Source organism: Ostrinia furnacalis, unplaced genomic scaffold (genome assembly GCF_004193835.3).
Source record: "Ostrinia furnacalis isolate ACB-3 unplaced genomic scaffold, ASM419383v2 OfSCF0606, whole genome shotgun sequence".
In the NCBI taxonomy this organism is placed as follows: Eukaryota; Metazoa; Arthropoda; class Insecta; order Lepidoptera; family Crambidae; genus Ostrinia; species Ostrinia furnacalis.
The window spans coordinates 1-26,231 of record NW_021130845.1 but is presented as its reverse complement, the minus strand read 5'-3'; the positions used below and the strand labels follow the sequence as shown (position 1 = coordinate 26,231).

The 26,231-nt window shown below is 43.1% G+C and overlaps 1 protein-coding gene across 3 annotated transcripts in view; it reads left to right on the top strand.

Moving 5' to 3' along the window:
- Window positions 1–26,209, top strand: part of TTLL5 (Tubulin tyrosine ligase-like 5) — a 31,441-nt gene extending 5,232 nt beyond the window's left edge. Inside the window, exons 1-13 of one of the 3 annotated variants that reach the window (XM_028323099.1) lie at window positions 40–189; window positions 7,090–7,685; window positions 7,780–7,922; window positions 8,029–8,246; window positions 9,963–10,176; window positions 10,580–10,836; window positions 15,949–16,148; window positions 16,514–16,586; window positions 18,163–18,304; window positions 20,172–20,400; window positions 23,344–23,500; window positions 23,987–24,127; window positions 25,595–26,208. In XM_028323099.1, the coding sequence (XP_028178900.1) occupies window positions 173–189; window positions 7,090–7,685; window positions 7,780–7,922; window positions 8,029–8,246; window positions 9,963–10,176; window positions 10,580–10,836; window positions 15,949–16,148; window positions 16,514–16,586; window positions 18,163–18,304; window positions 20,172–20,400; window positions 23,344–23,500; window positions 23,987–24,127; window positions 25,595–25,766 (2,559 nt within the window). In that variant the 5' untranslated portion in view covers window positions 40–172 and the 3' untranslated portion in view covers window positions 25,767–26,208. Of the gene's footprint in view, window positions 1–39; window positions 190–7,089; window positions 7,686–7,779; window positions 7,923–8,028; window positions 8,247–9,962; window positions 10,177–10,579; window positions 10,837–15,948; window positions 16,149–16,513; window positions 16,587–18,162; window positions 18,305–20,171; window positions 20,401–23,343; window positions 23,501–23,986; window positions 24,128–25,594 lie in introns of those variants that run through there. The other 2 variants (XM_028323098.1, XM_028323100.1) reach the window with 2 other exon arrangements.
- Window positions 26,210–26,231: the final 22 nt, after the last annotated feature.

Sequence of the window (26,231 nt, the reverse complement as noted above, 5' to 3'; positions counted from 1 at the left end):
TGCGCCGCCCTTGTGAACAGCCACGGCCCAGTCACCTGCCGCCGGTCAGCCGTGACTGACCGCTGACTAGCGATCGTGGTGCGAGGCTCGTGCCGCGTTTGTTTGTTTACATCGCGCTCAGTGACTCTGTGATTCGCGCGTTTCCACGCTCGTGTACCCCGGATTTTGTCTCATGGGAAAGATTTTCGAGTGAGTAAAATTATTTTAGGGCACTAAAATAGTATTTCTTTACGTAATTTTTCTGTATTAGTTCGATTTATGATCCTAATTTCTCATTTGTAATACTTCCTTTACATCAACGATTTATTATATTTCCTTAAAACTGTACAATTCCGTATCATTCATAATGTGTGGTTTTTTGATACTTTTATCATATTATTAAAATGAGAATTTATCGACTAAGTATGTTCTCGCTCAGTTTTTACGATCTGCGTGTATAAAATGAGCACTCAATACTTTTTATTGGCACTCTATGTCCATAACAATGGTCCATAAAAAGTTTACCTATTTGTGATCGCTGCATTAAATCTCGATTCAGGTTATTTATAAACGCGTTAGTTTTTTACATGCATGTTTTTCTCGCACACTTCCATGATGCACACAAATTGATAGGGAAGTCAGAGATAGGAATCTTGAATGGTTTCCGTGTCGGTAAAAAGTTTAATCAGATGTCGATATCTGAAAAGTGGCGTGTCTGGTGGTTTGCTGGTGCTTTTATCGATAAAAATAAACACGGGTTGCACGCTCGCGCACCTCTGGTTGCAGTTGTTTCTTGCATCCGAGGCCTGCACGGCATGGCCTGGTGCCATGGTGAAAGGCGATGGCGGAGACGAAACTAACACGAAATAAGTTTTCTTTGAATGAGTCGTTGCGATTCAGTTTCGGCCCCACGATCAGTATCTGAGTTACAAGCGTCCATGTGCTTTTCAATGCGTAAAAAGGTGTTAATTATTTCGTCCAATTGTTATAGATAGATTGATTCTGATCCCGAATTTCCGATCTGTGACTACCTCTGCTGTTTCAAAAAAAATCTTTTATTTTTGTCTAAGTCAGTGTTTAATTTTCCTAACGCACAATTTCAATGTTTCGTGACATCATTAAGTCATGTGTGACAATTTTACACCACCCCTAGCCAGGACATGGAATAAAGCATGGCGTGACTGTACTGAACAGCTCTGTATTTCCCACCTTCTTACAGCGTTAGTTCATTTGGGTTCCTACTTGCGTTGTTCGCTATGATTCATGGTTCTATAAAGGTCCTAACGTCACTTCCCGCCAAATGTCAATGAAACATGAGCCCAATGGAGCTTGACGACAACTTTGTTCCAAGCGTATGCGCCTCGTGTACGAAATTGACAGATATGGTCCATTGTGTCATATACAGGCAAGTCGAGAGCTAGAAAACGTAGTCCATCAAGTTTTGAAGCAAAACTTTTTCTAATACAGTGCTTTCGTGTCTCTCTGAAGTCTCAACTGGAACGCCTCCAAAAATTTCACATTTCGTTGATTGGATTTTGCCAGCCGAGTCGAATTTCCATTCAGCCAACGTTCGGCCCCCAATTTCGCTGTCACGTCCCGAATTCATTTCGCTCCCTCCCGCAACGGGCCCGCTAGGGTCCCGTCGTGGTCTCCCTACCACGTGGTCGTAAATGTAAACAGTGATCGATACCAGTTGCCAGGATACACACGTGTTTGTTCCCATCCGGAGAGTTAGCCCTCGTCATAGTGGACGAGGCGCGTGTCGTGGTAGGTGCTAACATTACTCACTCTTGCACTTTTTTATTTGATTTTGCACTCGAACTAAACGCTCGGCTGTTTGGTGTTGTGTCGCTAGGTTTATGTAGTGTTTTGTTTTTTATTGTTTTCCTAAACTTTTAACGGGTCTACAAAATGCTTTGCTTTTAGTAATTTAGTTTTTTGTAGAGTTTTCTTCAACTACGCGGTATTCTAGCCGTTATAAAAACGTGATAAGCGTATTATGTGTTAAATGCTCAATTACCATTATAAATTCAACAAGGCCAGTAATTGGTTCGTCTATAAGGCAGCGTAATAACAGCTGTCACGGTTGTCTGCGGTTTTTTACTGGTTGGCGGTAGAGAGGTTTCTTGTCAACAATACGTAATGGTTGACTGTGGAAGTAGAGCCTATTGAAGATAAAATCAATCGCCAGATCAATGTTTATAATGTATATTAGCCACCGTATTTTGAACCTTAACGCCCTTTCTTTACGTTCACAAGCAATGATAAAAATGACCTTTCTATGCCCGTTAGTGTAAAAGTGACCATTCCAAAGCTCTACGACGACAGCAATTATGACATAATGTTGCCAAAAATGGCCGAAGAGCCCATTTCCGTTTACGAGCCGAAACTTAATTTCACCATCACCATACGCCTACGAAGTGTTAAGTTCAACGGACTCGACATTACTTATTTCTTGTGACATCCTCCCACTGCCTTTTGACAATCAAATAAGGAGCCATGCTTTATAAATTAATTCATGAGACTAATTAAAAGTGTTTGCATTCTAGCACTTTGCCGACAGCTAGTAAAAACTTGGATAAGTGATTCAGACTTTTATTGGTTGATTAAATGCGAGATGTGTCACTACTATTGCTCTAATCTTTGCCTTTAATGATTTCTTTCTAGTGACCTCTGCTTGCGCTTGTTTGATGTATTCCTTTCTCGGTCTTATAAGTTTAACACAATTTGAACCATATGTAGTAGAAAAGGCACATTGATTTATGGATTCCACTACTTACTTGACATATTCTAATCGTTGCATGCGATCGTAGTATATTTTTAAATGGCATGTAACTGTATGAGAAAAGAACTGAGTTTTCATGGAGCATTTCCTATGGCCTAGTTATAAAACTGGCGGATTTATAGCTTGCAATCCGTGATAAGAAACGCTACTTTTACGTGAACCATGAACGTTATTTCTAGATATAGACGCAGCCAAGTAGGTTCACACTTGGACACAGTAGGTTCAGTTCTTCTGAAGAATATTTAAGATGAAAGCCATAGTAATATAATGGTCTGGTCATATCTCGTCTCTGGTTGTGCCTTTTGACCATCTATCATCATCTATTCCACGTTTTCTTCCACCTTTTCCTTCCACTTTTCGGGGTTTTTGTAGTCTGATTATCGTTTTGTGATGTATCATCATCAACAGCCGGCTCTAACTAACAAGTCCAAAACTAAGTCATAGCTCTACCTAGGTAGGATTTTCTCCCTATCAGCTTTGCGTCGTCCGGTCCTGGAGGTTACGAATAGTAATGGTGGTGTCCCCACATAGCGACTTTTCCAACGGTTGTGTTGTGCCATCCAGTTTTAAGTAGATTGCTTGAATTAAATGCATTGCAGAAGTCGCCTGAAGTCTGTCTCTCGATGAGTCTCGACTCTCGGTAGATGTTGAGGGAACCTACTATATACGCTAAACATTATTTAGGTTTACAAAGTTAATCCATGTCTGGCCTACACGGCTTAGCTGTTATACACACACCGGCAGATTTAGAGGAACGGAAAAAAAAGCATCAATATCATCATTATTTTAGGAAAAAAATGCCTAATTATGACATTATTTTTTAATTTAATTCTAAATATGAAAAAAATAATTGCCAACAGTATATTTTTTTAATTATTTTGTTTAAATTACCCCATCAACAGTTTCGTTGAGTGTTTTGAATTGAATGAAGCTTTTGCTAATTTGGATTTCTTTTACGTGAAAGATGTTTTTTTCTGAGAATTTTGTTGTGTAAGCATTCAGTTACTTATAAGGGTTTATTATGCCCAGCTTAGGACCGTCAGAAATCATTAAGGCAGATGAAATGAGAAGTAACGGCCATGCATACAAATCGGCTGCCGTAAGACGTCGTTGATCAGTATCGACCACCCATGGCAGTAACCAACGGTACAGATTGATCATTTCTGTCGTTAGGAGGAGGGTTCAAGTCAGAAAAAGGCGTACTTCGCGACGGGATGACCGTTTTTTACAACTTCGAGTTTTCAGAAAGTCGCGGTTACCTGCTGTTCAAGCCAGAAATAACCTTAAAGACACTCGAGGAGTAAGAGTGACTGAGCCCACAGTTCACAGGAGATTTACTGAAGTTGGTATAGGGTCGTGCATACCCGAGAAAGCTCCAACTTGTGACACAGCACCGAAAAAACATATTGAACTTTTCACGTGAATATCGTGATTGGGTCTTGAACGACTGGAGGCATGATCTCTTCACTTATGAGTGCAGAGTTCTCTTAAACCAGATCGATGGAAGATAGCGAATATGGAGACACAAAGAGAACGTAACATTTAGTCTTGTTTAATTCACGATAATGTTCGTTTTCACAGTGCTCGCTCAGTACAGGCACATCTAAACCATTTGGATATACCCATGATGCAGTGGCTGGCAAGATCCCTAGACAAGAATCCTATAGAGCATGTCTTGGACTTTCTTAAAAGATGTGTTAAACTCAGAATACCACCGGTGGTGTTGAGAAACGCGTTACTAGAGGAATGGCAGACATTGCCCCAAAATACCCTTCATATCATTAACTGCAGCATGCTCAGATGAATGGAAACCATCATCAGAGCAAGAGGGGGAAATACCCATCATTAATTCATTCATTTGGATAGTGATAAGCTACCCTAATTTTTAATCTGGCCACAATTTCTAATTTTTGTTCAAAACTGAAAAATTGAAATTTCGTTTCGATGATTTTTTATTAAATAAAAACGACTAAATATTTAAAAAATATATGTTATTTTATTTTATTTTAATTATCTCTTTATTTTGTATAATAAATATTTCATAGATCAGTAGTAATTTTCCTTATTTTCATACTTTTTTTTGCGTTCCGCTAAATCTGCCGGTGTGTGTATTTTAATATGGAGTCTAGTGGAATAAAACCTAACTAGCCTCGTGGGTTTTCTTTAAATAGCGATAAAATTTCCCGATTCTTCTAGCGACAATCATCATTGATAATTTTTCGAAGTACAAATTAATCCAAAAGTGTTTTGTCCTTTTGTAACGAATGGTAGCTATAGCAATACCACTTCGTCCATGGGGCGTCGTAACAAATCGACGATTGCCTTGTGTTGTGTTATTGTTCCCACAACCCGCCCTTGACACGCGTTGTCTAATAATACCAATAAAAATATCATTTGTGAAGTGCTGGTTTGTTTTCCATTTTACGGCATGGTGTTACACCATAAGTAGAAACACCTACGCTTTTTTCCGTTGTGTAGTCGGATTAAAGCTTATGCATGAATACGTGCGGATTATTTTCTCTACTCTTCTGTACAAATGTCATTCTGTTTTCATGTAGGAGAGTACAGAATATAAGTTATTCAAAACGGGAATTTTGTTTGATTTGCGCATGAGTGCAGGTCAGGGTCACGAGGCCAATGCGCATCTATGGGACTGTGTATTCTTTGGATAAATAAAGATCTTATTCACTACGCTATGACTGCTATATCTATTTACTATACTATGACTACCATAACTATCAATATTATAGAATAACAGTTTACAGCAATGGACAGAGTAGCTCTTGAGCGATATCCAATCTTAACCGTAACCATATAACGATCAGCCATTAATGTAGAGGTGTCGTTGGTAACCGTACCATGCAGTGTCCACATTAGGTCATTGCTAAACGTGGGCAAACAATGCATTTGTAAACAAGAGCGCATTAAACATGCATTAGAAGTCCTAATTACCAATAGTCCAATTCACACAGGTGATGAATTGATGATAGTACAATCCCGATGGCAGGAAGGAGGGTAATGATTTTCAGTTAAGTGGTTGCCGAAATGGCTTAATCAGGGACGTGGGAGATGTTAGATTCTAATGAAGATTATTTTTGAATTTAAAAAATTATTTTAACCATAACTTGTACTGTAGTAGATAGGTACTTGGCAGTGTTAGGTATTGCATTATTTATTTAGTTTATCTTCGTATTTTCTTTGTCGATGTCGATAGTAAGTAACCTTCTTTATAACAACTACGATTTGATGCCAGTATTGTGTGACCAGTCAATAAAATGAATAATGGAGGCCGTCCTAGTACAGAACAGGTGAAATAACTGGCAAAATGGCAACTACGTCACAACTAGACTACTATAATTTGCTCTAAAATGCAACCATTAACAATGAGTCAATTACCTGAAATTTTGCATTTATCTAAATTGTTCTAAAATAAATAATCATGTTAGTAATTCCATCTAAATTGCTCCAAAATAATCATCTTGGTAATTCCGTGGCTTAAAATAAAAATTCGTACCAATTTACATACATACTCAACAACAAATTGAGAGTTTCCTAAGGCAATTAGATGACAAGTTGAGAAAATATGTCTATGGTTTTAATTGTTCGTACACAATACACAACACAATGTCACGACCGTGGTCACAGCAGCAGACCAGTAGACAGTAGTACATGTAGGTACCTGACACAAATGTATAATAAACTCAAAAACATTTATAAACTCAAAAAGGAATGGGATTTACTTTATTCGATTGATTTTCAACCTTACCTGCTCAGTTTAATCCTTAAGCAGGCTAATTTAGCAGCACCTTAAAAGCTAGACGTTTTTCTGTTCCACCCATTCTGCCAAATCAGGGCACGGTGTGAGAAACATTGTCAGCTGTTGCAACGGCTCGCATCGGCACGGCCTTATATGGCACAATCGCCCATTGACCATCACCATTGGCCATATGCTCGCCGCATGTTTGCATGCGACTATGTACTGGTTACATCACTAGCCCACCACATGGCGCCGCATGATTAGAGTCTTACATTCTTTATATTTCTTAGCTTACTTTTTATACACAGTATCACATTACCCACAATCCATATTTTCTGTGTGAGTAGTAAGTACTCGAGATTATCAGATCAAAAATCCTATCGAAGTTGACGACAGGACCTAGATTTTAAGTACACGAAGCTATACAAGCTTGTCATTGAAATAGTTTAAAGCGAACATATCGATCGCAATTCATAATTCATGTCCACGCCAAACGCCTAGCCGACTCCGCTTCAAACGATTCCCAGTAAGTCTTTACCGACAACTCACCGAACATTTCAATTTCCAGTCCATATGTATCATCAGAAATCTCGAATCCGTCTACATCAGGCCTTCAGACAAACGAACGAGAGGAAGACAGCATGAGAAAGAATGACGAGGATGCCACCAAAGACAAAGACGGCGAGGGCTCCGTCACGGACTGGGTGTCGGGGGGCCCGATCGGCTCGAAGGCAGCGGTTCTGGTCTTCCGATCATGTGTCCTAGCATCGAGGACGCCTTCGATGGAGTCGACTACGAAAACAATCGGAAACAACACTGGCACTACCATCCTGTTGAACAAAGCTAAGAATATGGCAAGGAGATTGGTAGCTGAACCGCATTCGTTCAGTGTCCGGCCGAAGACAATAATGCACGATGTGATGGAGACGTTTGGGAACAGCAATAAGTACTCCGGGCAAGCCTATGTGGTGAGGCACGTCAGCGAGGCCGAGGTCCCGCAGACCGAATCGGTGGAGGAGCAGGGACACGAGCCGGCGGAACACAAGAGAGACATCGAAGACGTTTTGAACGATCTGAGCAAGATTACGCTGAAGAAACACTTGAATATAGAAAATACGACAGCTAACATAAAACCTCCAGAGGAACCGCCACCCCCACCCAAAGGTATAAGTATATTCTTTCTGCTTTTTCACGTCCCATTTGAGCTAATTTTATTTTCTTCAAATTTTAATTTTACAACGTTAACTTCCTTTTGCAGTTGAAACCAAAGACGAGAAAAAAGGGAAAAAGACCAAAGGAAAAAACAAAAGAAAAAATACTCAAGTTCAAAGAACACTATCTCCGTCCTTCGACAGCGATGACTCTGAGCATCTACTTGTGAAAGAAGTCGACAATGTGAAGGTAAGAAAACCTATATCTTTTAGTACAAAAAAGTTTAATTTGTAGCGTAGGTATTTTCGCTTGGTTGTTGAGAAGCTTTATTTAGATGATGTCATCATTACTTCAGGTCCTAGACAGCAATCAAATGCCAGCCCGCATGCTGAAGATCACGTACAAGTTAGTGAATACAGAAACCAAACTCCTGCACCGGTTGTTGCAAGCTCACGGGCTACAAGAAGCTTGTGCAGAAGAAAAGAACTTCAACCTGTTGTGGTCGGGACTCCATCCGAAACCTGATGTGCTGAGGTCTTTGTCTCCATACCAGAGGGTCAACCATTTCCCAAGGTGAGATTTTTTCGTCAATTTTACAATGTGCACGATCTATTTCTAGGATTGGGTATTCTTGAGTCGCCCGGCATCAAAACGCGAGGTTGGTTGTGTGTGTGCATACTTTGTTCATATTTGATAGCGTCTTCGTGCATTGCTGTCATTATTATTGGTGTAGGTGATATTTATTTACTTCGTTTTTGGAAGAGACCCCAGTAGTTGACCCTATGGGTCTAGGCTAAAACTTGCGGAAATTCACGCCTACTACGGCGGCACATCTCACACGCATGCGGTGCTCGCACTATATTTCGATACGGTGCCCGCGCGAGTTTTAGCGGAGGCCCTCCCTCAATGATCGAAGTCAAAGATTAAACTTAGACGTTTAGGTACTCGTCGCAAGGCACAGCGACCGCTCCTTTCGCTCTGCCCTAGATCACTGTAAGTAATCCAATAATAATGGCAGTAATCTCGTTAGGCGACCCGAAACCCGAAAGCATCTTCTACGCACCATGCTGGAGGCTCATGGACTGTTGGAAGCGGGACCCTTCTGCGAGACTTGGACGCTGTTGTGGTCCGGCCCTCTGATCCAGTTCGATGTGCTCAAGGCCCTGAGTGCGTACCAAAGGGTCAACCACTTCCCGAGGTAAACACCTCAGTGCTGTTAGTATGATAGTAGTTACGTCATACCTGAAGGATCAAGGGTTGCTGGAAGCTGGGCCCTTCTGCGAGACCTGGACGCTGTTGTGGTCCGGCCCCTTGATCCAGTTCAATGTGCTCAAGGCCCTGAGTACTAACCAAAGGGTCAGCCACTTCCCGAGGTAAACACCTCAGTGCTGTTAGTATGTTAAGGATCAAGGGTTGCTGGAAGCTGGGCCCTTCTGCGAGACCTGGACGCTGTTGTGGTCCTACCCTCTGATCCAGTTCAATGTGCTCAAGGCCCTGAGTACTAACCAAAGGGTCAACCACTTCCCGAGGTAAACACCTCAGTGCTGTTACAGTAGTTACGTCACAGCTGAAGAATCACGGGCTGTCCACCAGCCCTTCAACCGGCCGGGCTCTTCTGCACTCTTGGACCATAATGTGGTCCGGCCCTTTGATCCAGTTCGATGTGCTTTTGTGTGAGAACCAACCATACGGTCAACCACTTCCCTGGGTAAACACCTCAACAAGTGCTGTAGCTATGGTGATAATTAAATTATATTTGGAGGGAAGTACATTTCCTGCACACTATTGATTAGTCCACGTCAAAAAAGAAAATCCTTACGTTTTGGAAGTCTCCAGCTAGGGGACCTCCCTTATCCTGCACAAAGAATTCAATTATAAAATTATAATTATAAAATAATAAGACAGAATAAAACTGAACGTCCTGATATCATTGTGGCGTGCCTTTTCATTCATTCATTTCAGCCACAGGACGTCCACTGCTGAACATAGGCCTCCCCCAATGACTTCCACATCGCACGGTTGGTAGCGGCCTGCATCCAGCGCCTTCCTGCTACCTTTATCAGGTCGTCGGTCCACTTTGTGGGTGGACGTCCCACGCTGCGTTTGCCGGTACGTGGCCTCCATTCCAGAACCTTGCTGCCCCATCGGCCGTCAGTTCTGCGTACTATGTGCCCTGCCCACTGCCACTTCAGCTTGCTGATCCGTCGGGCTATGTCAGCGACTTTAGTGGCGTGTCTTTACAAAAGTATAATCTTTTCCCACATCTTACCCAAACCTCCTCCTCCTCAGATCATACGAGCTGACCCGCAAAGACAAGTTATTCAAGAACATCGAAAAAATGCAGTACTTCCGCGGACTCAAGCACTTCGACTTCATCCCCACAACATTCCTGATGCCTGCTGAGTACAAGGAGCTATGTTCCACCCACTACCGTACCAAGGGACCCTGGATTGTGAAGCCTGCTGCTTCGAGTAGGGGCAGAGGGATCTACATCGTTAACACAGTAAGCATACGACGACTAAGTATTAAGCCTTCTAAGTACCTATAGTATACTACGAGTTTAGTTTAGAATAAAAATGGCGCAGGGCGCAGGCGCTACCTAAAATCACGTAAAAGAAATGAACGAGTAATTATTGTGACGTTTTACCAGTCACCATACACAATATGTAGTTTAGTTTGTCAACTGACTACCTACAACCATCGCGGGCCTTGTGGAAAAAAAAGTAGGAACTCCAATCGATCAAAAAAATCTTAATTCAAAATGTTCAAAATGGTCAATATAGACTTCGCTTTTGGGCGTGGGACACATTACATTGTTATGTTACTGTTTTTTGGGTGAATTGTTGATCACTAAGTTAATATTTAATGTGTTTTTTTTTCACTAACCAAAACTCCTATCTTTCCAGCCGGAACAAATCCCCAAAGGCGAGAACGTGGTAGTAGCCAAGTACATAGACAAGCCGCTCCTCATCGGAGGCCACAAGTGTGACCTTCGTCTCTACGTGTGCGTCACCTCCATAGACCCTCTCCTCATATACCTGTACGAAGAGGGCCTGGTCAGATTCGCCACGGTCAAGTACGACAAGACCAACAAGAACCTGTGGAACCCCTGCATGCATCTGTGCAATTATAGCATCAACAAGTACCACACGGATTACATCAAGTGAGTGTGCGTCACCTCCATAGACTCAAATACCTGTAGGAGGACCTGGTCAGGTTCGCTACGGTCAAGTGAGACAAGACCAACAAGAACCTTTGGAACCCCTTCATGCATCTGTGCAACTATAGCATCAACAAGTACCACACGGATTACATTAAGTAAGTATGTGTCACCTCCATAGACTCTCATTTAACTGTAGGAGGGCCTGGTCATGTTCGCCACGGTTAAGAACAAGACCAACAAGAACCTGTGGAACCCCTGCATGCATCTGTGCAACTATAGCATCAACAAGTACCACACGGATTACATCAAGTAAGTGTGCGTCACCTCCATAGACTCTCATATACCTGTAGGAGGGCCTGGTCAGGTTCGCCACGGTAAAAAACAAGAACTTGCGGATCCCCTGCATGCATCTGTGCCATCTATACCACACGGATTACATCAAGTGAGTTTGCGTCACCTCCATAGACTCTCATATACCTGTAGGTGCCCTGGTCAAGTTCGCCACGGTCAAGTGCAAGACTAACAAGAACCTGTGGAACCCCTGCATGCATCTGTGCAATTATAGCATCAACAAGTACCACACGGATTACATCAAGTGAGTTTGCGTCACCTCCATAGACTCTCATATACCTGTAGGAGGGCCTGGTCAGGTTCGCCACGGTCAAGTGCAAGACTAACAAGAACCTGTGGAACCCCTGCATGCATTTGTGCAACTATAGCATCAACAAGTACCACACTAATTACATCAAGTGAGTTTGTGTCACCTCCATAGACCTTCTCATGTAACAGTAGGAGGGCTTGGTCAGATTCGACACTGTATAGTACCACACGGATTAAATCCAGGGAGTCATCATCATCATCATTTCAGCCATAGGACGTCCACTGTTGAAATTCCTCCAGACATCCCTTAATGATTTCCTAATGTTTTTTTTTGGTTTCGGCCTGCATCCAGCGCTAATACGGTCGTCGGTCCACCTTGTCAAGTGAGTGGAAATGTTATAATTGATCAGATATCTGGTGTGGTAGGGAATGTAGTCAAAAATTATCCATTCGGCTAGCTAAATCGTAAATTAGAAAGGGTCGTTCTTGTGCAGTGGAGACCAAGTGGCCTGATGATTATAGATCACTGTGGCCCGGGCTGATATACATAAATGATAGGTTATATTTTGAACACCGTGGTTTGTAGTATGAGAGCTGCTAAATATACCACGGTCAAAAAACAACCTAACCTAATAGTCCAGTCAATAAAGCATTATAGATGGAAAACTGTAGAACACAATTTCTGACTTCAGGACTTTATTTAGACTAGTTAGGAGGTGAACATAGCAAAAGTCCCTGCCCTTAGCCCTTGAGCCGGCGGGGAGAGGGGGGTTTAAAGGTGCCACTTTTCGGTTTTTCGCTTAATCCTCGGAAACTATGCGTCCTAGTGACATGACTACTTTGAACCAAAAAAAGCATATTCAATTTGCTACAGGTGAGATCGACAAGTTTTTCTATAAATTGTATAGTTTCGCGGCATCTGCTCTAGAAGGTCTGTAACATTGGAAATTTGATTTTTGTCTTACATGTTCCCATCAGGAGAAAATCGACTAAATCAACATTGAGCAATCATTCTAGACATGCGGGAGCATGTTAAGCCTAGTTCCAGCGAGGGGACTACACCGTGCGTATATTTAGACGAATCACTTTGAGCCACTTTTGACTCCTCATCACTCAAAAACTACTGTGCATTAACACTTCAAATTTGGCTCATGTGTTGAGACTTGCAAGATATACATCAGTTTCAAATTTCATAAATATGCCTCAAACGGTTCTTTAGATATTGACGTCCAAAAATCTACATGTCTGACCTATAGACCAAATTCTAACCACTTCCAGATGACCTCGAAGGTTCAAATTTGGCATCCAGAAAGGTAGTTATGTAAATACAAAGGAACAAATAAAAAACCAGTAAATTTTAACATTTCACATGTGATAGATAGATAGTAGTGCTCTAAATATCGATTTTTGAACGTCAATACCTAAATAACCGTTTGAGGTATATTTATGAAATTTGAAGCTGATGTACATCTTGCAAGTCTCAATACATGAGCCAAATTTGAAGTGTTAATGCACAGTAGTTTTTGAATGATGAGGAGTCAAAAGTGGCTCTAATTGGTTCGTCTAAATATACGCACGGTGCAGTCCCCTCCATGGAACTAGGCTTAACATGCTCCCGCATGTCTATAGTGTTTGCTCAATGTTGATTTAGTCGATTTTCTCCTGAAAGGAACATGTAAGACAACAATAAAATTTCCAATTTTACAGACCTTCTAGAGCAGATGCCGCAAAAACTATACAAGATATAGAAAAACTTGACGGTCTCACTTGTAGCAAATTGAATAAGCTTTTTTTGGTTCATAGTAGTCATGTCACTAGGACGCATAGTTTCCGAGGATTAAGCGAAAAACCGAAAAGTGGTACCTTTAAACCCCCCTCTCCCCGCCGGCTCAAGGGCTAAGGGCGGGGACTTTTGCTATGTTCACCACCTAACTAGGCTAAATAAAGTCCCGAGGTCAGAAATTGTGTTCCACGGATTTCTCTCTACACCGTCGTTAAGGCATTCATTGACTGGACTATAACCTTACCATTTCTGTTGGCGCACACCATTACTACCACATAGTATCATGTGCATGGTGTGTGATGGTGATTCATGGTGTATTTCAAACTATCGAATTACTTATTATGTAAATTCTGTAAAAAACAAATCACGCAATGCATAAAGGGCATTGAACGACCTTTATTTGTTATTTTTTCCAATTAGCAGGTAAAAGATATCGTATCGTAATTGCCTCATTATCACGCTGCCCAACCTTAATGCCGGTAGCATGTACCAGGAAAACAGAAACGTGGAGAGCTCATCTTGTTTACAATGAAAACGTAACTAATGATTATCCCGTAATACATAGGCAATAATGCTCAATATCGCTTGTGCGTTGCGTCTTGCATCGGGACTCCAGAGTTCCCGACACATTATTTGTGCATGCGCAACCTTGTTGGACTGATTTGCATCTTGACTACTCGAAAATAAAGCTTTGTTTCATTTGTTGATCGCTTATAACAACAGACAACACGATATTCTGCAGGCCTGGTACTTCAGTCACATGTTTTGGCTTGCTTGTGAGCATGCCTTAAGCGAGCCAGCACATTCGTTCACTTACCGAATATTCGAAGTGCAACCAAATTCAGACTGTAAAAACTAAGAAGTGTTCTATGCTCTGTAAAGAAAGAAAGACAAAAACGTTTATTTGGACTCATTTTTGGCACGTTTAGTAGCTATTTGTAGATAGACCTTCTTCACTGCACATTGAAATGTATTTGAAATAACGCATTTTCTTAGAAACTTATAAAGCCCTCATTTCTATGTTTCACTGTGTCCGGAAGTGAAGTAGAAACGTCCTAAATAAGATCAGACGCTTAACCAAAGTTCAATAAATTACTTGTCTTGTTTATTATTTTTTTCAATTGCAGCAAGTCAATATCATCTCGTTTTCCTTATCAAGCGGCCCGTCCCTGTTACAAATAAAATGTACCAGGATTACAAAAACATTGAGAGCTCATCTCCTAAGCGATCGCAAATATTTGCGACTGTAAATCTTGGGCAGTAATGCTCACTATCAGTTGACAGGTCCGTCCTTCATCTGGAGTGACGCCGGATGTTTTAATGCATGTAAACATCACTGCATTGATTTAGACCTTGACTGCTATAAAATGAAACGTATTTTTGTTTGATAGTACATTTTTATTAAGAGAACACTCTTAGATTATGCTGTCCTGGTAGTACGGTCACATGTTGTAGTTAAGGAGCCCTAGAATTTTGTGCAACAGCACATTCGTACACGAATATTCGCGGTGCATTTGGGCTGGTTGACTGACATCATTTTACCAATAATTTCAAGACGCATTCTTTGAAAACACTTCAATCCAGCCCAGAAAATCGAGTTGGTTTTTAATTTGCTTAGGGTGGATTCGACCAACCAAGAGTAAATAATAATTTCAGTTATTCGATATTTTGTCATATTTCCCATATGTACTTACACTGTTAATGTGCCAGTTATACTAGGAGTTACTCTCAGATAAAAGTCGAATCGGGTTCGGTCCTTAATAGTATAAATAAATAATCAAATGAATCGGAAATGCATAATTTAGCACATTATTTTAATCAATTTAGCAAACAAGTAAATGCGGCCCTTCCCATTTTCCGGCAAAATGTACCAGGCATACAAAAACACCAAGAGCTCATCTCATCGCGTGAATATAATAATAACGACCGTAAATCTTGGAAAATAATGCTCACTATCGCTTGACAGGTCAACCTTGTATCGGCTATGACACTCATTATTTTGTGTGTGCAAACCGTACTTGATCTAATTCGACCGTGAATTCTGGATTATAAAGTGCACTTTTGTTTGATTATACCTACTTTAATATGAGACAACACTTTAAAATTCTGCAAACCTGGTAGTCGGTCACATATTATCGTTACAAAGTAGTGAGTTTACAATGTCTTAAGACATTTTCAACTTGCTCTGGCTGGGTATCTTATATCGTAAGAGCGGATTTGTACCACGTCCGATCAGAATACGTCTAAATACTGATCTAGAAAAGTACCTAGAGAAATCAGATACGGGACTATTCCCACCTCTCGTTTCCACCACTGCAACTCCTGTGTAGCCAGGATCTACAGCTTGACCGCCATAAAAACCCAACTGAAGGATAGAGAAATCAGATGATGGTTATCGGATTTAGTGTGAAGCGTTTTAGTCCATAAAAATAGTTCTACGGCTACGTTTTTTGACGGATTCGGATCGGATCGCCGTTGTGAGAATAAAAACATTTTCAGAAGCATCCTTGTTATTTAAAAATGGTTTTTATGGCTTATTAATCATGCCTAAGGAAGGCGCTGGACGCAGGCCGCCATACCGGGCAACATGGAAAGCATTGGTTGAAGCCTATGTTCAGCAGTGGACGTCCTATGGCTGAGATGATGATGATGATGATGATGAATCATGTCTAAGTTGGGAAGTCCACTGTACACAAAATCTTCCATAACATGATGATGGCTATTTCCAGGTGTGACGACCCCAACGCAGGCAACATAGGCCACAAGTGGACGCTCTCAGCACTGCTCCGACACTTGAGGAAGCAAGGACGAAACACCACGGCTCTCATGGCCGCCATCGAAGACCTGGTGGTCAAGTCTATCCTGTCTTCCGCGCAGACCATCACCGCTGCTGCCAGAGTTTTTGTGCCTAACTTCTTCAACTGCTTCGGTGAGTTTCAGTGTGATTATGATAAATAGGTGCAACAACACGGCGTTCATTGCTGCCATTGAAGACCTTGTGGTGAAATCCGTCATGTTTTTCGCGCATACCATCACCGCCGCTGTCAGAGTTTTTGTGCCCAACTTCTTTAGCTGAAACCTGCAACCCTGTTCCCATACTAAAGCACGTAGAATTTTGTGCGACGGGCGCCCGCAGTGAGTGTGCGAGCGCGACAGCAATATAATTACGCACGAGCTATAAGAATGGGTAGCTTGGGGTCATTGGACAAAATTCTACGTGCTCACGGACCAGGCTTTAGCTGCAACACAATGTGACTGTGAAATGAATAAATATACTAACCTTATCATTTTCAGAACTCTTCGGCTACGACATCCTAATAGACGACATGCTGAAACCTTGGCTGCTAGAGATCAACTTATCCCCTAGGTATGTTACTTTTTTACTTCAAATTTCGCATTCTGATAGATACTTATCTTTTGGGGCAACTATTTTTGTTTTCAAACACTATAAAAGCTAAAGAGGCGTTCGATACATACAGCACAATTTGTCCTAGACTCCTAGTATCACTAGTGGCTAACATTTGGTGCCATCTGCTGTGTGTAAAAAATGCTCTTATTGCCTATGTGAACTGTTTACATTTATTTTTTTCATTTATTTATTTGGGTAAAAAAACAGTATTGAAGTACAGTAGCAAATAAATAGTAATAATATAATCATAATAATAATCATAATAATCATAATATACCAATATTATCTAAATTCAACACCAGCATCATTTACCACAGTTTAGATAAAACAGTTAATTAAACTTGTGTTGAGAGTGGTCGTAGTAGACACTTATTACGTAGGTACAGGCGGTAGCACATCGAAGGAGACACTGTGGTATCTTCTGCGGCTGTCTAAATGCCATTTTGTGGCAAAAATCGCATGTAGACATCCACATCCATCATACTAACAAATATTTAAATGATATTCTGCAACAAGAATGTGTAGTCTGATGTGCCATCGCACTGACTGCATTTTTGATATTTTTTTTTTTTCAGATTTGAACACATAATTATATTTTCCTTATCAAGCGACCCACCCCGGTTGCCAATACAATGTACCAGGAGTAAATAAACACCGAGAGCTCATCTCATGAATGAATCAAATGCATTATTTACGACCGTATAGTTTGTAATAATGTTTACCTTTTTATCAGGTCGTTTATTTATTTGTGCTAACAACACCAAAGTTATTTAGACCTTGACTTCTAGACAATAAAGTACACTTTTATTTCAAGTAACTCGCATTGTTTTTATGAGACAACGTCTTAGCATTCTGCGGTCCTGGTACTTCGGTCATATGTTTTAGTCAAGGAGAGCACTTGCTTGTTGAGAAAAACACTGATGTCATATACTGCGAGTCCGCGCCAATAGATTTCAGTAAATACACTCGACAGCAAATAAATCGCACCACCCGCGACAAGCACTTTCAAACGTATGCATCCCCACTTCACACCAATATTGGTACCATTCAAAAGCCTAGTTCTAAACTTCATTTAATTATAGGAAAGGTTTTTACCCCAAAAATGTTTCTTTAGAAGGATCCAGAGTCACTTCTTCAAAAAATAGATAGTTACGCTTGAGCCAACTTTTATGGCTATAAAACTGTTAAGTTGGGATTAATCGCTATCCATCTGTTAAAGAGGACACGTGAGATCTTTATTTGGTTTTATAACCATAAAAATTGGTCTAATTGATCCCAAAGGTGAGCCCAAAGTGAGGTCTATTTTCAAGTCACGTTTATGGTATATGTTAATCATTTATTTAGAAATGAAATGTATTTTTCTTTAAGGATATTTATTGGGCTTTCAAATAACACCAATATTGTTGGGGTACCATGATTGTGTCAGAAGAAAATCTTTAAAGTTCGCGTCGCGGAAGGTGCGGTTTATTTGATGTTGACGCACTCGCTAGCGACTTTGCACTAAGCACACTGATGCGATGTCATTTGTCGGCAGTTTGGCATGCGAGAGCCCGTTAGACGCGCGCGTGAAGTCAGCGTTACTGGCTGACACGTTGACGCTGGTGGGTCTACCGGCGCTGCCTACCTGCGCACAGCTCGCTCCACACGCCGCCTCACTCAAGATGCGCATCGGCGCTGTAAGTATACTGTGTTATGGATATAGTCCAAAAATCTAGAAAGCTAAGTAGAACCGGCCGACATGTCGCTGGCTAGCTAGCCACGTCTGTTGACTGCAATATCTCACGCCCGTATTCACAAAGATTACTATGAGGTCTCACAGCTGTCGAGCATGTGGAGAACACGCGGAGTCCATGAAACACATACTGTGCGAATGCGACGCGCTAGCTAGAACTAGAATGGGTTTCCTGGAGTCTGCCTATCCGACACCAGAAGATTATAGGTCCTTCTCACCCAAGCACTTGATTCACTATATGGATAGGATCTTTGCGGATGGGGGGGATAAAGGTAAAGCAAAAGATCCCGATGGGTAGACGTGCACTGCGCCCACGCGTAGCCCTGGATAAGATAAGATAAAATAAGATGAGGTCTCACAGTGCGCGTGGACACACAAGGTGACACATGAACCAATCACAGAGCTCTATTCAAGGCTGTGCATTCGATTTGCTGTGAGATATTCCTGCGTTTGATATATTCCTTCTCTAGTTCCCAGTGCTGTAACTCCGTTGTAGCACAGAATAATAATAAGTACTACGTACAGAAGTTTTACTTCGCGAAGGTATTTAAAAAAATTTATGCTCAATGTCATTAACAATATGGTGTAATTTAGCCTGTCTCAAGAGTCAAGCACCATTTTGTTGACAAACGTCAGTGATCGGCACTGCGCCGAAGCTATAGGGCTGACTTCGTTAAATGATGTGACGTGAGGTGCCAAACTGCGGAAAATGGCGGAGGAAATACATGATTTAGCATGAACTATCATGAATAATATTAACTACTTATTTACCTCTTAGTGTCTTGAGGCAACTTAAAAAAGTACATTCTGTGTTTTTATTATTATTTAGGCAGTTAAATACTGCACAGTATTTAGTACACCATTTTCTTTATTTTTTTCCATCATACACAAGAATACGCGTGCGTGAGTCAATGTTCGCTCGTATGTGAGGCCTTGTCGAATAGTATCCTGTAGGTGGGCCATCGTGCGTGTTTTGTTTTCGATGTAAACTCGCGGAGATGAACAGGCCTGGTATCATCATCATTATCATCTCAGCCATAGGACTTCCACTGCTGAACATAGGCCTCCCCCAATGCTTTCCATGTTACCCGGTTGGTAGCGGCCTGCGTCCAGCGCTTTCCTGCTACCTTTGAAGCTGTGAGTATACCACGTCCGTTTATACTTGGTTCTCGATGTCAGGGGATAACCGCATGAGGGAGCAAGGTGAACCTGAAATCAGCTAACTGAGCGCAGCGACAGTTGGGTTTGGATGTCATATCAGATTAATAACCCATAGGTATTGTGGAGAGGAGGGGGAGGCCTTTGTCCAGCAGTGGACGTCATTTGGCTGAAACGAACGAACGAACGAGGTATTTTGGCAAAAGACTTAGTTTACCGACATAGGTACTTATTATGCAGTTCGAAAGTTTAGAAAGCTGAACAGTAAAGAGTGGCTCCATTCCTTACAGGCTATTTATCTTATATTCATTTTCCATGCCATTATGTCCACCTCTCGTTCCCTCTGCTGCAACTCTTGTGTAACCAGAATCCACAGTTCTACTAATTTTTCAGTTGTCCCGACTCTAACCAATGTTTGAGTTGTCCTGTAGGCCTAAGATGCGCGCCGTGATAACTTTTATCAACGTCAAAATGTATGGGAAACATCGATAAAATGGCGTGATAACCACTTATCGCGGCGCGCATCTTAGTCGGCCGCAGAAGTTTAGGAATTCGAAGCCACTACCATCCATTGTAAAGCGGATGACAGAGACATAAATAACTTTATTGACTTCCATGAAAACCCCTACCAAATGCGTCTATTTCTTGTCCAGTGTCGCCGCGTCCATTCAGCAGAAAACGTCTTCGTCCGCGGCAAGAATCACAGCGGGAGCAACGCAACAGCTCCCGTACCCAACGTGGCTGCGGCCGCTGGGCTTGGAGCCCTAACTGGGGAGGAGCTACGGCTCGTGAGAGCAGTACGGGCGCAGTACGCCAGGAGAGGCGGCTTCGTCAGGATCTTCCCAAGTCAGAACTCTTGGCAGAAGTACTCGCAGTACTTGGGTGAGTTTTCAAAGCAGAATAGCAGGTGAAGGATGATTCTTTTCAACTTTATCATGATAATGGTAGCTGCACCAAGCTTGGAGCCCTAACGGGAAAGGAGTTACGGCTTGTGAGGGCAGTACGGGAGCAGTACGCAAAGAGAGGTGGCTTCGTCGGGATCTTCCCTAGTCAGAACTCTTGGCAGAAGTATTCCCAGTACTTGGGTGAGTTGATTCTTTTCAGCTTCATCCTGCATGGTAGCTGCGGCAAGCTTAGAACCCTAATGGGAAAGGAGTTACGGCTTGTGAGGGCAGTAAGGGCGCAGTACGCCAGGAGAGGCGGCTTCGTCAGGATCTTCCCCAGCCAGAACTCTTGGCAGAAGTATTCCCAATACTTGGGTGAGTCGTTGAAAGCTATTTACAGGTGAAGGGGTTCATTTCAGCTTTATCATGATCATGGTAGCTGCACCAAGCTTGGAGCCCTAACTGGAGAGGAGCTAAGGCTCGTGAGGGCAGTAAGGGCGCAGTATACCAGGAGAGGCGGCTTCGTCAGGATCTTCCCAAGTCAGAACTCTTGGCAGAAGTACTCGCAGTATTTGGGTAAGTCGAGAACAGACGAAGGATTCTTTTCAGCTTCATTAGGACTATGGCTGCTGCGAGAAGCTTGGAGCCCTAACGGGAGGGAAGCTGAGGCTTGTGAGGGCAGTACGGGCGCAGTATGCCAGGAGAGGCGGCTTCGTCAGGATCTTCCCCAGCCAGAACTCTTGGCAGAAGTATTCCCAGTATTTGGGTAAGTCGAGAACAGACGAAGGATTCTTTTCAGCTTCATTAGGACTATGGCTGCTGCGAGAAGCTTGGAGCCCTAACTGGGGAGGAGCTCCGACTCGTGAGGGCAGTAAGGGCGCAGTACGCGAGAAGAGGCGGCTTCGTCAGGATCTTCCCAAGTCAGAACTCTTGGCAGAAGTATTCGCAATACTTGGGTAAGTCGTCAAAGCAATGTAGCAGGTGAAGGATGATTTTTTAGCTTCATATGACTGGTAGCTGCGACAAGTTTGGAGCCCTAACTGGGGAGGAACTGAGGCTTGTGAGGGCATTAAGAGCGCAGTAGGCAAGGAGAGGCGGCTCCGTCAGGATCTTCCCCAGTCAGAACTCTTGGCAGAAGTACTTGCAGTACTTGGGTGAGTCTTCAAAGCAGAGTAGCAGGTGAAGGATGATTCTTTTTAGCTCCATATGAGCATGGTAGCTGCAGCAAGTTTGGAGCCCTAACTGGGGAGGAGCTGAGGCTCGTGAGGGCAGTAAGAGCACAGTACGCCAGGAGAGGCGGCTTCGTCAGGATCTTCCCAAGTCAGAACTGTTGGCAGAAGTACTCGCAGTACTTGGGTAAGTCCTAGAAAGTAAATTACAGGTGAAGGTGGTTCTTTTCAGCTTATGATCATAGTAGCTGCACCCAGCTTGGCAGCCCTAACTGGGGAGGATCTAAGGCTCGTGAGGGCAGTAAGAGCACAGTAGATAAATCAAACAGTACGGAAGCTTCATACAAACGCTCGAAATCAGACTCACGCACACAGACGCACGCTTTACACGAGCTCTAAGCGAACCTCGCAGTCCATCCGTCGCGAGTGCCGCGCGCGTTGTGTTTTTAGTAATAATTTTATTGCATGCACGATCCGCTGTATTTTTAAAAAACATGCCTTGAGTGTATTGCGTAGTATACGGCTGCTTGAACTCGGCATCTTCAAAACCAGAACTTTCATTTTTAAACTTCGTAATAATTCTGAATTGTAAAAATGATTAAATATTACTTTTTAAATAAACTGCTTACATCTGATTTTGTAATAGTTCTTTTTAAATTACGTAATTACGCTTTTTAACAATTTATGTGTTCTATTTGATAAAGTAATTTGCTCCGCGCGCTTTTGTACTAAGTGATGAACTGTATTTAAAATGAGGCAATAGCTATGTGAAAGTAAGTATCCGGTATTTTATTTATGAGAATAGAATATCTTCTACCGGCCTCTAATAGTACTTAATCAATTTCTTCCATTATGTATTCGATCATTATAGAACCTAATTAACGTTTTATTTTTTTGTTAACTACTTAGTCAATTAATTTATTCCATTAGGTATTTGATAATTAAAAAACATTAATAAACGTTTTAATAAATAAGTAAGTCAGAACCTTATTAATTTTATAAAGATTAAGAGTGCCAACCCTAACACTCAGTTGAAGTGTAGGTATTTAACTCGCCGAAACGGCTAAGTTTCCGTACTGCTTTAGCTCATATATCTACTGTGGTAAGAGCGCAGTACGCGAGGAGAGGCGGCTTCGTCAGGATCTTCCCAAGTCAGAATTCGTGGCAGAAGTATTCGCAGTATTTGGGTAAGTCGTGGATAGCATTTTAAAGCAAGTTACAGGTGAAGGAAAGGAGAGATTATTTTCAGCTTGATCATGACACCATAGTCAGCTATAAAGCTTGCGGCAAGCTTGGAGCGCTAACGGGAGAGTAGCTACGACTTGTTAGGGCCGTAAGAGAGCAGTACACGAGGAAAAGTGGATTCGTCAGGATCTTCCTTAGCTAGAATTCTTGGCAGAAGTACATGCAGTGTTTGGATAAGTTGTCTAAGCAAAGTAGCAGATGAATAATTATCCTTTTCAGCTTTTTCATGAGACCATGGTCAGCTACCAAGCTGCGGCAAGTTTGGAGGTCTCACCTAGGAGGAGCTGATGAGGCTCATGAGGAGGTTCCGAGCTCGACTCGACTCAGTCGAGCTTGGAGCCTTCAATCGACAGGCTTACACTAAGGAAAAAATAAAATTATTGATTGCTAGGGAGCTGGCAGTGTGATGAACATGAGTCATCGGACTCATAGAACTATAGCGCACGCCATGATCAATGATAATACATCTTTATTTGTACATTAAGCTACATTCTCTCGTGAAACTGACCCAAACTCATCGTCCACAGACCCAGTGACGGGCATCCCGGTGTGCTCGACGTCCCTCAACAACAATATCCCGTACCAGGTGGTCCAGCACAACTACAACCTGCTGGTGCACTCGCACGTGCTCCCACACTTCCAGCACGCCACCGTCGCCACCAGCCTCACCGACACCCCGCAGAGGTGAGCACGCTGTGACGTCACCGAGTGCTGCGGCACAACTACAACCTGCTGGTGCACTCGCACGTGCTCCCACACTTCCAGCACGCCACCGTCGCCACCAGCCTCACCGACACCCCGCAGAGGTGAGCACGCTGTGACGTCACCGAGTGCTGCGGCACAACTACAACCTGCTGGTGCACTCGCACGTGCTCCCACACTTCCAGCACGCCACCGTCGCCACCAGCCTCACCGACACCCCGCAGAGGTGAGCACGCTGTGACGTCACCGAGTGCGACGTCCATTCTGCTGCAACCTGAGCGTGTCTCTGTAATCGTAGCGTAAGCCTAGACCAGCTAGATAGAGTGACATTTAATAGCCGAATCTAAAGAGCGGAAAGAGGAGCCGAAGACATGGTAAAATGATGCGTATAGGAGGAGGTCTGTGTCCAATAGGTTGATGATAATTGGGTTACAGTACAGTACAGTACAATTTGTTTTCTTATTTCAGACTGAAGCGCTACGAGGCAGTGAGCATAACATCGACAGCGCCCGCCATTTCTCTCGGAGAACCAGCGGCCCAACCACAGCACGACACGCGACGCGCCAAGGAGCTGGTCAAAGCGCAGCTTAGCGACGGCATGCGGCTCACGTAAGCTCCCTACTATAGTCTGGTCTGCGAGCACTTAGAATTTTGTCCAATGACCCCAAGCTACCCATCCTTATCGCTCGCGCGTAATTATATTGCTGTCGCGACTGTGCGACGGGCGCCCGCAGTGAGTGTGCGAGCGCGACAGCAACACAGTTACGCGCGAGCGATAAGGATGGGTAGCTTGGGGTCATTGGACAAAATTCTACGTGCTCGCAGACCGGGCTTTAACATAGTTTGACAAACTTGACCTTCATTGGTTTGGTTTTGCGGTCAAGCTGTAGATCCTGGCTACACAGGAGTTGCAGTGGTGGTAACGAGAGGTGGGAATAGTCCCGTACTAACATAGTTTTTAAGATAAATTGTTACTAACAAAATATGGACTGTTTTTGTCTAAAAATATTTTTTTTATCCACAACGAGGAAGCTCTTGGCCTGTATCTCACCTGATGGTTAGTGACGAACAGGCCGAAGGAATCCTCAACCACGGAGGAACTGGCTATCTTACCTCTAACTGCCGGAACACAATAATGCTGTTAACATTGTTGTTATAGCGACAGACTTAGGTAAGATGGTGGTAGCTAGCCAGGCGGACTTAGAACAAGCCCCACCAACCAAACTGAACAGAAAAATCTGCCCCCACTGAGAATCGAACCCGGGACTTCTGCGTCTGAAACAGGTGGTGGTCTTACCACTAGACCATACAGACGGTTGATGGTGGTGGTTATTTATTTATTTGAGCCGGCTGCATAGTCAACTGCTTTAGATGACGCTACGGTTTTAGCCCATTTGCAAGTGATAGGCATACTCTACGGTTGCGCCAATTAGTGAGCTACGATCCAATGTAGACGATCCACGCGCAATGAGGGCTATCGTTTTAGCGCTCACCAGTTGGCGCCACTGTAGAGTAAGGTCCTGTCACTTGCTAGTAGCGAAGACAGTGGCACCAACTGGTGAGCGCGAAAGTAGTAGGAGGACTATCGCATTTGCACTCATCAAGATGGCGCCACTGTAGAGTAAGGTCCTGTCAATCGCCAGGGGTGCCAACTGTTAAGTATAAAAACGATAGCCCTCATTAGATTATGATGAATCAGTATCGGCAGCGCTCTCTGAAAAACATCAATCTTTTAAACTGCGATCTCCAACCCGCCTGCCTGGAGGAGGCTCATAGTCCAGCAGTGGACTGTAAAGGGCTGTTGATGATGATGATGAATCAGTATTTAGTACAGATTACGAAGTATCAGGCCGTCAAGTAGGCTGTATGTACTCGGCTAATGCCAGCTCCACACGTTGGCTTCAATGTTGGCCCAGACCCAACATTATTCATCCAAAGTGTGAAAAATGGTACTTATTTATTGACACCAACGTTAAGACAACCTAATTTTAGATCCACACATTGGATGTGGGGTTAGAACCAACGTGTAGAGCCTTTCTAATGATCATTAAAACAAATAGTTGTAAATATCCCCAGGTTGGGCGAGACACGTCGCGCATTCGGTCTGTTCCTAACACACGTGCTGAAGCGCGTGTCGTCGCCCGCCAACGAGCTGGCCGTGCAGCACGCCGCGCTCGTGCTCCGCTTCCTGCGCCGCGCCTCCGCCACGCTCCGCATGCCTTACAACGTAAAGGTGACGCCATTGTAGGCATGCCGCACCGCAACACATATTAACACTCCGCGTATGCCTTGCATTACAACGTAAAGGTGACGCCATTGTAGGCATGCCGCACCGCAACACATATTAACACTCCGCGTATGCCTTGCATTACAACGTAAAGGTGACGCCATTGTAGGCATGCCGCACCGCAACACATATTAACACTCCGCGTATGCCTTGCATTGCATTACAACGTAAAGGTGACGCCATTGTAGGCATGCCGCACCGCAACACATATTAACACTCCCACGCTCCACATGCCTTACAACGTAAAGGTGACGCCATTGTAGGCATGCCGCACCGCAACACATATTAACACTCCCGTGCCGCGTATGCCTTGCCTTACAACGTAAAGGTGACGCCATTATAGGCATGCCCCACCGCAACGCTCCGCAACACATATTAACACTCCCGTGCCGCGTATGCCTTGCATTACAACGTGAAGGTGACGCC